The 13,923-nt window shown below is 36.7% G+C and overlaps 1 protein-coding gene across 1 annotated transcript in view; it reads left to right on the top strand.

Annotated features, from left to right (window-relative positions):
• pum2 (pumilio RNA-binding family member 2) overlaps positions 1-13,923 on the top strand; it is a 93,596-nt gene that overhangs the window by 827 nt on the left and 78,846 nt on the right. The window contains 4 exon segments of the mRNA XM_073852982.1: positions 1,757-2,089; positions 2,091-2,123; positions 6,897-6,965; positions 8,071-8,176. Coding sequence (XP_073709083.1) covers positions 1,769-2,089; positions 2,091-2,123; positions 6,897-6,965; positions 8,071-8,176 — 529 coding nt within the window. The 5' untranslated portion in view covers positions 1,757-1,768.

The following is a 13,923-nucleotide window of genomic DNA, read 5'->3' as shown; positions in this document are numbered from 1 at the left end:
AATTACCTTTATTCACATTTTGTTCTCTCTCTTAATATGTATGTGAGTGTAAATGTCAGCAGCATCATATATGCCTAAATGATTGAAGGTTGTCGGTTTAAAAAAGAGCATATTGATGCAGTTCACTCAGTCTGCTATTTTATTCCAACCGTTATTCCTGACCAGACGCTTCCGTAAATATTTAGTTTATACGTAGAGTTACGTTGAAACTAAGTTTAATGGTGCAACGCAAAAATATTTAGTAGTGCGTAAGTTGTAACTTAGTGTCCCTTTACGTCGCAACTAGGCTAAGTTGTAACTTATGCACAGCTGGTGCAACCGGCCCCAGAACACTTACCCCTCAATTCCATCTTTTTTTATAATTTTTTTTTTTTTTGAAAAGTAGTTTTTTTTTTTATAAGTGAAGTTAAAACCTATAGAATATTTTCTCATCATTTTGAGGTAAATGTCTTGAAAAGTCAGAAAAATCTGTGTGTAATGTTAAGGAACATCACTAAAGAACACCTTTTTTCTGCAGTTAAGCACACTTTTTTGGGAGTTATTCCATAACATTTAGTTTTTATATGTATACCACTGTTCAGAACTGTGTGCTGATTAGCATCTTTGAGCTAGATTCAAAAGTATCTGAGACTGTCACTACTGAAACAGTCACTACTGAAACATTTGGTGAGTTTCGCTTACAAAAATATTTCATCTTTGTTTTCGGTAGTGACAAAAGCGAACACATAATCCTCATATTTGGGGAAATAAACAAAATTTTAGTACAGTTTTGCATTTTTTTTTTTTTTAAATTGAAATTTTGGTTGTATTTTAGTTTGGGAGTTAAATTCTGTAATGTGATGTGGTTGCTACCAAAAGCATTACTGTCACTATCGAAAATGTGCTGTCACTACCGAAACATGGGATGTTTGTCAAAAATAAAGTATATTGAGTTATCAACTAAGATGTTATGATAGTTTTTGGTTTGATGTATATTCAAACTAATGAATCCTTAAATTTAAAGTCAGTACGATCAACTTTTTGCCTTTTACAAAGAAAATTTGGATTCAAAATACAACAAATCTTATAAATTACACTATAAATATTGTTAAAAATATACTTGTTATAGATTTAAAAAAATGTTAATAAAATAGCACAAATATATATATTTACAATGTAGATGTAAGCAAAATCTTAATATGTCAATATAACCCTTCTAAATTAAATTATTATTACTGATTTTGGTAGTGACAAATTTGTGGAGAGAACAGAGATATTCATGAGAATTTACTGCACAATTACTAGAAATGTGTAGAAAAATACATTTTTAGAGAAGGAAAATTTTTTTTCAAGATGTTTCTAACTCTGATTTTGGACCCACTTCTGTAGATTGGCCCATATACACATATATATATATATATATATATATATATATATATATACATACACATACATACACACACACACACACACACACACAACATAGTTATTACTAAAATGTAGTCCTTAACGTGACTGCAGTTGGCTGATTATATTTAACAGTTGGCTTTTTTATGTAGAACTATTTCAGTGTAGCAAGATTTTGCATAACCCATGTGTGATTTTCTTCTGCATTAGTTTTATTTCACAGTGATTCTGGTATTTCAAATGGTTCAAGATACACAATTTAGTCGGTTATTGTTGAACAAAATGAACTTTAATCATTAATCTCATGGAGGCATAATTTTTTTTAAATTCCAACTTCCCTGGGCTTTAAAAACAGTACATTTTTCTGTAGGTTTTCCGTGGAATGAGCATTCCATGCAGCATCTTAGGTATGAATGACGTGGCCTGGCAGGAGACGCGAGGCGGGATGCTGCACGCAAATGGTGCGCCAGAGACCGGAGGGGTCAGAGTCCATGCGGGGAGTTCTCTAGCCGCTGTAGGAGGTGGTGGGCAGGGACCTGGAGGAGCTCACCCTCTGCCAGGTATGGACCGGGTGGCAAATCCCAACCCTGGCACCCCTCAGCCTCCACTGAGCGGTCGTTCCCAAGATGATGCCACTGTGGGATATTTTTTTCAAAGGCAGCCTGGGGAGCAGTTAGGTGTCTGCACTGCAAGCAAACACCGTTTGGCCCACTGGTGATGGAAACCATGTTGACCAGGTAAAGACCTCAACCTAAGCACTGTGTAATTAAATGAAAATATAATAATAATAAAAAATAATACATCTAATTAACACAATAGAACACAATAAAAACATAACATAAAAAAATATATTTTTGAAAATGGAAAAAACAAAACTGAGTTATCTGTTTTTGCCAATAAATTCTCTCTCTCTTTCTGTATATATGTATACAGTTGCAATCAAAATTATTCATCCAAGATGTTCATGTCTTTCTTTCTTCAGTCGATAAGAAATTATGTTTCTCGAGGAAAACATTTCAGGAATTCACTCCATATAGTTTAAATGCAGCTTTAAAGGGCTCTGAATGATCCCAGCTGAGGATGAAGGGTCTTACCTAGGGTGCTTCTCATTTCTTATTTTTGCATCCTCTTTTCCTATCCTTGCTTCCTTTCCTCATGTCTTAGCTCCACCCCCTTAGGCTACAAGGGACGGATTTAAGGAAAGGAAATGAGGATGGAGGAATCAAAGGATGAACATTGGAATATTCTTGACCACTCATGCGTCACTTCAAAGCGTCATCATCTGCGCTAAAGGGATCTGCCCATATGTTGTTAAAGTTCGTTATTTAAGGCATTCATAATTATTATTACCAAAGCAAGATGCCCTGTTTAAATATGACATTATTTACACTGCAGAGGTAAAATATAAATGTTAATTATTAAGACATATCTGAAGGGGGAGGAGTGCGTCACATTTAGTCGATAAAACACTTCCGCATAGGATACACTTGTGTATCCTCGCTCAAGACTCCTCAGGAAGCCTCCTCGATCCTCGCCTCCTCGCGGTGCAATTAGAGAATTGAGATGTCCTACAAGATGGCTGAGCTCGATCGGTTTCCGGGTCATAGGATGGAGGACGGAGGAGCGAGGAAACAAGGAGGGATATTAAGAAGCACCCCTAGTGAAACGATCTGTCATTTTTGAAACAAACTGACAATTTATATACTTTTTAACCTCAAACACTTGTGTTGTCTTTGTCTGCGAGAACTGTTTTTTTCGGTTCAAGACAGCTAGGGTATGTCAAAGCTCCCATCTTGTTTTCTTCCCCAACTTCAAAATCATCATATTTCATTGCAGAAGTACCAACCCAGTGTTTACAAAGTGAACATGCAAAAAACGCCCTTTACAAAAAAAGGTAAAACAGCGATGTAGGATGATTTTGATTTTCAACATGCCTTAAATGTATTGACCCAGATTACACAGACTACACATGTGCATCACAGAGATGAGCATTTAAGGTAAAAAAAATATAAATTGTCAATTTGTTTAGAAAATGACATTGTTTTGCTAGATAAGACCTTTCTTCCTCGGCTGGGATCGTTCAGATCCATTTGAAGCTGAATTAAAACTGCATTTTGGTTCAAACTTGGGGGCACCATTGAAGACCACTATATAGAGAGAATTCCTGAAATGTTTTCCTCAAGAAACATAATTTCTTTACGACTGAAGAAAGAAAGACATGAACATCTTGGAATTTTTTTATTCTTTAAAACCACCAATAAACGCTGCTTGGAAGTGCTTAAAAGCTTTTGTCACCACTCTACTGCAATCTTGGCCCATTCCTTGTCTGAAAAAGCTTTCAGATTACTGATAATCTTTGGTTTTTACTGCCACAGCTGTCATCAAATTCAACCAAATATTTTGAATGAATGATCTCTGAATGAAGTAGATTTGGATGGATGATTGTCCATTGATCATTAGCTTCAGTCTTTGCACCAAAGGCATCACAATTCCTGTCAAAGAATTTTGCTTATATTTTTTGCTCCAGACATACTGATGATCCATGGGTCCAAAAAGTTACAGTTTGGTCACATCACTCCATAAAACATTCTTCTAGAACTCCACAAGTCTATCCAAATGAATTTTAGCATGTTCAAGTCAGTCTTTTTGTTCTTCTTGGTCAAGAGTGGTGTTTGGCAAGATACCTCAACATGAAGGCCATACATGTCTATTGTTCTTTTTATACACTGCATTGAAATGTTTTTCCTCCTTTTGTTGGGTCATTTTGCAAGTCTTTGGCTGTACATTGCAGGTTTTTGTCAGTTGTTCTGATCAAACATTTTATGATATTGTGCTTTTTTGTGCAAGCCTCAAAGGTTTTTTGGTACAACACATTTTAAACTAAGGAACAAGGCTGCCAGCTGTGTCTCTAGAAACTTTTAATGTCTTGAAAATCTTCATATAGCCTTAGACAAAGTAATAAAATTATTTCTTTATTAGCTACTTCAGCACATGCATGGACTAACTATATGTATGTGTAACAGCTCAAGCTAATTCTGTAGAGTTTCTAATAGAGTTTCTAAAGATTTAATTTTGTTTTAAGACAAATTTGTTCCCCTCCATACAATAGGGGATGAATAATTATAGCTTTGTCATAAAAAAAAATCATAGAACTCCAAAATACTACATTATAAATTGACATTATTAACAATTGTAATAAGTCAGTAATCTGTTGTAGTTGCAATTTTTATAAAGTCCCGCATCTTAAGAAAAGGTTGTGTGTCAAAGTACAAAACCTCGACCTCTCGGGGGTTGAATAATTTTGATTGCAACTATGTATGTATGTATGTATGTATGTATGTATGTATGTATGTATGTATGTATGTATGTATGTATGTATGTATGTATGTATGTATGTATGTATGTATGTATGTATGTATGTATGTATGTATGTATGTATGTATGTATGTAATCGATTATTATTTTTTAATCGCATGGTTGCCATGAGTTAACTCGTGATTAATCGCACATTTTTATCTGTTCTCAATGTTCCTTAAATTAATACCTTTTAAAGTTTTTAATACTCTAATCAACATTGGCATGGACAAATATGGATGCTTTAAGCAAATATGTGTTTATTATTAGTGAAACCACTGTTTACATTATTTGCAGGACAGGGCAGCTCACTTCTTCTGAACATGCAAAATGTACAATAATTATTACATTTGTTTGCCTTTAGGTGCCCATATACTGTCATTTGATGAGGCCAAGTTCTCAAAAAAAAAAAAAAAAACAGTTTCCATTGTTATAATTTAGTATTTCTGTTATCAGACAACCAAAGTAATATGAAATAATAACTGAAAAAAATCCTGAATTATGATCATGATTCAATCGCTGAAAAGAATAATTTACAGGCATCTGGACATAAGTCACTATTCTCTGCATTATTATCGTTGTTTTTAACTTCCTGTTTGAATGCCTTCACGATCCTTTGACTTTTTAGGAGTTTACCCGTTTAAAGTTATGTGATCCCAAAAACCTGCTTCTTTTATTTTTTTTTAAGGTATTGTTTTCGTTATAATGTACTGATTCGAGAGCCTGGTCTCATGAAAATGCGCACTAGCACAATTTTCTGTTTCTATTTGCTGTGCTATTAATAAGCTGAAATTAACTTTGGCGTGCATATGATATGCAATTATGCATGTTTGACGTGCATTTAATACGCCGTTTTCGCTTGCATACTCGTATGTGGCTTTACGCATCAACCCCACAGCACCAATAACGTATACCGACTCCGCTTGCATTCGTTAAATATGGCAGAAGTGCCGGTACGCAAAAGGATAAAATACAGACATGCCTGTGTACCGGCCCACTTCAAGCACTGGAAGCAACAGAATATCTGGTTTAACTAAAAGCGCTGCTCCACTGCCGCTCGCTGAACAGAGCAGACACAGATATAAAGAGAGGGAGGTGCGCGCGCATTGGGAGACCTCGCGCTCATTCGGCAAAACTGGAGAGCCTCAGAAACTATATTAGGTTTGTCCAATTATGTGTTTATGTATTGTTGCTAGACACTTTTCGCTAGGTTGGCAACATTGTACATCCATTTTTTTAGCTGCTAGGTAGTGGGTCAAACAGAAAATGCGCGCTGCATTAATCGCGCGTTAATACAATTAGTGCCGTTAAAATTAATTTGTGTTAACGAGTTATTAACGCGTTAAATATATATGCACCCACTATTTTTAAATCTAAGATCTGGGCACCTTTTGAAAAAACCAAGCATAGTGCAGGAAAAAAAGTGTTTTACTTCAGATATGCTTTCATTTATGAAGTGGGATTAGATTTATAGAGACTGTTTGATGAATATATAAATTCATTATTATTCATTTTATTTATATATATATATATATATATACAGAAACTTACACACAGAAACTTGTTGTCAGCACTTTCCCAGCAACTTTTTATTAATAAAATAGCCTAGATACTACATCGCTACATTATGTTCCTCAGCAACAAGGTGGTAAAATTGCTGTTTTTGAAGTAACAAAACACAGCATCATTGTTTGTAGAGAGATGCACAGACACAGGTAATACACACACAACTGTCATCTCTCTCTCTCGTCCTCTCTCTTGATTAATTAATTCAAATAAATATTATAATTCATTCAAATAAATATGATCTTACTGAAGTATTTTATCTTTGTGTCTGATTTGAAGCGGGCAGAATTCTAGAGCTAACGAGCCGCACCTAACAAAATAACCATCAGTTTTACCCTTCTGGTCAAATATTGCGTTGAAAACATCATGGACAGCTTTAATTAATCAATGCTGGCAAATAACCATGGTATAAGCAGGATAATGCATGGCTAGCTGTGCATTAAACAATTATAGTACACTTCACATTGGGTGGTTCTTGGCCTCCACGTTGTGCATTAAAATTATTTCATGCACAGCTAGCCATCCATTATCCCTTACATACATAAAAGTTTGCAAAACTGGAACAAGTGTCAAATGTTCTTTTTCTGTAGGTGCGCACTGTGGATGAGATGAATTATGACTTTCAAGCCTTGGCTCTGGAGTCTCGTGGAATGGGTGAGGTATGTTATTAGAGTCTTTACAAAGCCATGTTATTATAATTCTAAGTCTAATAATCCTTTTGCATCCTTTTTTACAAGTATCACAAGAGTTGAGTTCCCTGTAATACTTTAAAGGGGTCATCATGCTCGGGATTTAAAAAAAAAAAGTAATGGGTGGATTTTTATTATTATAGGGTGGTTGTATACACACACTGACAACACACATTTAAGTTTAAACAGTCAATGCAGTCAATGACCACTTTAAAGGAACACTCCACTTTTTTTGGAAATAGGCTCATTCTCCAACTCCTCCCGAGTTAATAAGTTGAGTTTTACCGTTTTGAAATCCATTCAGCAGTTCTCCTGTTCTGGCGATATCACTTTTAGCATAGCTTAGCATAGATCATTGAATCCTATTAGAACAATAGCATGGCGTTCAAAAATGACCAACGAGTTTCGATATTTGTCCTATTTAAAATTTGACTCTTCTGTAGTTAAATCGTGTACTAAGACCGGTGGAAATGCAAAGCTACGAGTTTCTAGGCTGATAAGATTAGGAACTACACTCCCATTCCGGCGTAATAGTCAAGGAAGTTTGCTGCTGTAATAAGGCTGAAGCAGGAGCAGTAATACCACGCAGCACATGTGCAAATGCTAAACTAGCTGGGAACTCATTTCTGATAATACTCCGCCTGCTTCGGCCATATTACGGCAGCAAACTTCCTTGACTATTACGCCGGAATGGAAGTGTAGTTCCTAATCTTATCAGCCTAGAAACTCGCAGCTTTGCATTTCCACCGGTCTTAGTACACGATATAACTACAGAAGAGTCAAGTTTTAAATACAACAAATATGGAAACTCGTTGGTCATTTTTGAACGCGATGCTATTGGTCTAATAGGATTCAATGATCTGTGCTAAGCTATGCTAAAAGTGATATCGCCAGAACATCATGGATTTCAAAACGGTAAAAATCAACTTATTAACTCGGGGGGAGTTGGAGAATGAGCCTGTTTCCAAAAAAAGTGGAGTGTTCCTTTAATGTATGCTAATTCCACTAGTGTTTTCCGGTTGTTTGTATGCATATACTTTGCAAAAAGTGAATGCCACGTTGACCTTTTTTGCAGCTACTTCCTGCAAAAAAATTGTGGGAATCAGATGAATTGGCTAAAGATGGACGTAAAGGGATGTTGCTGGGTGAAGAATGGAGAGAGAATGCCTGGGGTTCTTCCCGTAAGTTCTTCTAAAATGCTACTATGTTTTGATCATAAAATGAAACTGAAGAAATATTCATGCTGAGATAAAATCGGAGACGTTTGACACATGCTTCAGAAAAGGCTCACTTAAGTTTATACTAAAGGCGTACCAAATATATTTAGCTGTAAACTTGTTTTGCCTATAATTTAATATCCCCAAATAGTTATGGGTTGTTAACATTTTTATAGATTTTATAAAGATTTGTTTTAAAGCAGATTCACAGTATTCACAGGGAAGTGACAGAATCAATGATACAAACTTCAAAAATTGTACAAGGGATTGTACAAAATTCATAACCTTTAACTACAGACCAGTTATCAGTTCTGAGGTTGTTAATTGGTTGTGCCTTTTTTTTTAAAGCATGCCATTTTTTTTCAGCAAACTTAAAATATAATGTTTCTATAGATAAAACAAACTAATTTTAATATCGTTTTAATAACTGTTAATAATAGTTCTTATAGTGAATAGATTTTAATGAATCTTTAATTCTTGAATCTTTAATTAATGATTTCTTTGTCATTCCCAATGCATTATGGAATTGGTAGTTATTTCACTTGCTAAAGCTGTTAAGTACACAATATTGTACCTTTTTTTTTTTCCTGACTTTCATTTACTTTTTTAAAGTCAAATTTTGTAACATTGTGATTCTCATCATAGCTGGTTGATAATAGGAGCACTTTAAAATAGTACTGTCAGGATTTGCTAAAGATGTGCAGTGAAGAATTACATGTGTCCTAACTACACGCGACGTGATGATTCCAGCGACAAGCAATTTACCTGTCCACACCAGATGCGGTGTGACGTATCAGATATCACAGCCACTTATAACTGCATAAGTGCAATATACTCCTAATGAAATGTACAAGTTAATAATCTAATTCATAAATATTAAACCTTTTTTTTAACGTTATTAAAACTCTGGTATTAGAGTTCTCCGTCGCTACGACGGATTTCCATCAATTAGAGAAAATGAGGGGGGAAAAACGTATAGCGCGTTGTTGTTGTTCTGCCGGCACACCAAAAATCATCCCGGCCGTGGCTGCAGCTTCTCCTTGACAACATAGTGACGCCGCTCGCATCATTCACAGTCAGGTAATTAGCAGAGAATGCAGAGTTAGTTTAGATCATTGTCTGTGCGCCCACAGAACGCGATAAGGAGAGCGACAGATTTAAACAATTGTTAAGGGAGTAAGCAAATGTAATATTGATTTAATACAACAGTTCAATAACAAGAAGTTCTGTTTCATTCCTACTGACTGCCAGAGGCAGTATGAATACTTTGGATTATCGCAGCGCCAGCCAGATAGGTCGAGATTATACCAACAAAGTCGCGTAGTGACGTTTGCTGAGCTCTGGGGAGTTATAAGCCACAGTAACTCAGCACTCCGCCTCTTTTGCTTTCTTGCCTGATTGAGATGGGTCGTTCTTTTTAAGTGAGATATCGTCCTCACAAGCTGTGTCAGCACGCTTCTATGCCTTTTCAAAGGATTTGGAATTTTTCCGCAGCGGTTTTGGTGAGTTTTTTTTTAATTATTTTTCTGTCTGTTTTGTCTATGTCTCTCGGTGCGATCCGGTGACTGGTGTTATCCACGCCTATAAATTAGCGGTCTACCGTTAACATAATTATTATATATTCTGTTGTCTCGAGTGTTTTTCCTTGAATTTTAGTTTATACATTGCCCTTGGTTCGATCCATCATCCATTTAGTTATATATATTTTTTTTTCTCTTCGCAAGTTTTTTTGTTGGCATTACCTGTCTGTTTTATCCGGAGGAATCGTTTTTTCTTGAGCTTTCAGGCTAACTTAGTTGTGTGATTACCATCTCTCCGCTTGACCTTACGGTGCTATCTGAGGGTGTTAATAGTAAGAAGCTATGTTAGATGTAGTAGTCAGCTGCAAATATGGTTTGACCCCAAAAAAATTCTAACAAAAGGTTTCTCAGTGGTTTACAGTAGTATCAGATGTACTTAAAAACATACTAAAAGTTTACCAAAGTTTGACTCCAAGAAAGGCCCCATTTTCAAAATGGCGGCCGTCAGGTCCTTAAAATTACCATTACTCCTTTGTATTCCTCCTAGACCAGGAATACTGGTGCCTGATACATGCTTTGGCCATGTAATATTTTAATTAGCATATTTGCATGATAGATACAGGTAAATTATAAAATTAAAATATAAATATCTAAATTAAAATGTCGTGGAAAAGTTAATTTATTTCAGTAATTCAACTCAAATTGTGAAGCTTGTGTATTAAAGGAGTCATCGGATGCCCATTTTCCACAAGTTCATATGATTCTTTAGGGTCTTAATGAAAAGTCTGTAATATACTTTGGTTAAAAATTCTGAATAGTAGTGTAAAAAAACACCCTTTTACCTTGTCAAAATCAGCTCTGCAAAATATCAGCTCATTTAATCGCATGGGCCCTTTAAATGCAATTGAGCTCTGCTCGCCCCGCCCCTCTCTGCTGAGGGATTAGGATCTGTAATGTTTAGTTTAGCCACGTTTAGCTGCATTTAGCCGTGTTCATTGGCGAAACTTGCCAACGAGCACATTATTAAGATTCACACGAACAGAGACGCATATGTAGATCGGGATCGGCGCTTTCCTTTTAATAACGAAAGTAACGTTGTCCTCTACCTCTGTTTCAGAGGACTGTTTCAGCTCGGTGAGGGCGGATCTAAGGTAAGACGCTCATGTCAATCTACTATCGTGGGAGTGGCCTCTGTTGGTGTTCCGTCACAACGACAAGAAGCTGAGAATGACCCAATTTTAAAAAGGGGATATTACTTTTAAAGATTAAAAAAAATACCACTGGGTGGATTTTTATCATTGTAGGGTGGTTGTGTACACAAACTGCCAACACACATTAATGTTCAAACAAAATCTAAAAGTTAGTTTTGCGTCCGATGACCCCTTTAAATAAATTCATTTCACACAGACTGAAGTAGTTTAAGTCTTTGGTTCTTTTAATCGTGATGATTTGGCTCACATTTAACAAAAACCCACCAATTCACTATCTCAACAAATTAGAATATGCTGACTTGCAAATCAGCTAATCAACTCAAAACACCTGCAAAGGTTTTCTGAGTCTTCAAAATGGTCTCTTTGTTTGGTTCACTAAGCTACACAATAATGGGGAAGACTGTTGATCTGAAAGTTCTCCAGAAGACAATCATTGACACTCTTCACAAGGAGGGTAAGCCACAAACATTCATTGCCAAAGAAGCTGGCTGTTCACAGAGTGCTGTATCCAAGCATGTTAACAAAGTTAAGTTGGATGGAAAAAGTGTGGAAGAAAAAGATGCACAACCAACCGAGAGAACCGCAGCCTTGAGAGGCTTGTGAAGCAAAATCGATTCAAGAATTTGGGTGGTCCTGGAGTCCGGAGGAAGGGTGGAGAAGCTCATAGCCCAAGTTGCTTGAAGTCCAGTGTTAAGTTTCCACAGTCTGTGATGATTTGGGGTGCAATGGCATCTGCTGGTGTTGGTCCACTGTATTTTTTTGAAAACCAAGTCACTGCACCCATTTACCAAGAAATTTTAGAGCACTTCATGCTTTCTTCTGCTGACCAGCTTTTTAAAGATGCTGATTTCATTTTCCAACAGGATTTGGTACCTGTCCACACTGTCAAAAGCACCAAAAGTTGGTTAAATGACCATGGTGTTGGTGTGCTTGATTGGCCAGCAAACTCACCAGACCTGAACCCCATAGAGAATCTATGGGGTGTTGTCAAGAGGAAAACGAGAAACAAGAGACCAAAAATGCAGATGAGCTGAAGGCCACTGTCAAAGAAACCTGGGCTTCCATACCACCTCAGCAGTGCCACAGACTGATCACCTCCATGCCACGCTGAATTGAGGCAGTAATTAAAGCAAAAGAAGTATTGAGTACATATACAGTAAATGGACATACTTGCCAGAAGGCCAACAATTCACTAAAAAGTTTTTTTTTAAATTAGTCTTATGAAGTATTCTAATTTGTTGAGATAGTGAATTGGTGGGTTTTTGTTAAATGTGAGGCAAATCATCACAATTAAAAGAACCAAAGACTTAAACTACTTCAGTCTGTGTGTGCAGTGAATTTATTTAATACACAAGTTTCACAATTTAAGTTGAATTACTGAAATGAATGAACTTTTCAACAACATTCTAATTTATTGAGATGCACCTGAAAGTGATTACAAGTACAATTATATATTAAAGCAACTTGAAATAAGTGACCATTTAGAGGGTTCACACACAGGCCTCTGTTCGGGCTAATTCAGAGTTTTTTTTATGATCAAAGTTATACAGCTCCAATTTAAGGAACTTTTGGGTGCAGTAACTTTTACATTGAATGTCAAGTCTGTGTTTTAGAAGAAAAAAAAGAGCTGTATGTGTCCAAAAACATGTACTGAGTAGGAGTTACATGACATAGGCTAAATTGTTTAAAACTCTGGTTCACCCCAAACAAAGATAAAACCTTACAGTAATCTCACAACATCATGTATTCCATAAGTATGTAATCATGTCTGTGCAATTTAGACGAGTCCAATGGATTCATAGTCAAGTCAAGTCAAGTCAAGATTATTTATACAGCGCTTTTTACAATACAAGTTGTGTCAAAGCAACCTTACAGTATTAAAATAATAAAATAAAATGTCAATAAAAGTGCAAAAGTTCCATATTGCAGCAAAGTCAAATTGGAGAGGACTCATCTGGTTCCCATGGCCTTGTGCCGGTGGCCGTTTAGGGTAGGAGTTCTTTCTGATGATCTGTCTCTGGGGCTCCTCTAGTTGACACGGTATCCGCTGACATTCGGCTGTAGGTGTTTATCCACCTCTTGGTACGGACTGGATCCGGGGGACTGCAGTGACCATCTGATCTGGATACGGACTGGATCTGGTGGCTATGGTGACCTGGGAATAAGAAACAAACAGACTAATATTAATGTAGATGCAAGAGTTCCAAGTTGCCACAAAATCAGATTGGAGAGGACTCATCTGGTTTTCGCTGTCTTGCGTCGATGGCCGTCTAGGTGATGAGGTCTTCACTGATGATCTGTCTCTGGGGCTCATCTAGTTGATGTGGTCTCTGCTGACATTCAGGGCTGTAAAGGATATCTCTGGGTGCTGATGGGTACAGACTGGATCCGGGGGACTGCAGTGAACGTCTGATCTGGATACATGATCGGTGGCTACGGTGACCTCGGAATAAGAAGGAAAGATACTAGTATTAGCGTAGATGGCATTCTTCTTCTGATGCAACGAGTACATCAGGTGTTATAGGAAGTGTCCCTGGTTCCGGTTGACCTAAAATAATGCAGCTTAACAATCCTTTAACGGATTTGGATTGTGAAATGTATTAAGTGTAGGCCAGGTTAAAGAGATGAAAACATTGGGTTAGACACCAAGATTACTTGGCTAGGTCAAATAATAAAGGAGTTAGGATATTTTAAGGGTTTTCTGCCCATCTTGGACGCCATCTTGAAAATGACACCTTTCTAGTGGTCAAACTTTGGTAAACTTTTAGTATGTTATTAAGGACACCTAATACTACAAAAAACAGCTGAGAAACCTTTTGTTAGAATTTTTTTGGGGTTAGGTGTTTTTTTTCTTCATATATGTAGCCGCCTATAGATGTAGTTAGATGTAACCCCTCCGCTTTTCAAGAAACGCAGGACGTCTGCTGCAGCCCACCCATCAAGAAGCTGGGAGGAATTTCTTGATTCTCCTTGTTTTTCT

The sequence above is a fragment of the Garra rufa genome, chromosome 13 (assembly GCF_049309525.1).
Source record: "Garra rufa chromosome 13, GarRuf1.0, whole genome shotgun sequence".
NCBI lineage: Eukaryota > Metazoa > Chordata > Actinopteri > Cypriniformes > Cyprinidae > Garra > Garra rufa.
The sequence above is the reverse complement of the archived record's forward strand: the minus strand, read 5'-3'. Positions and strand labels throughout refer to the sequence as shown.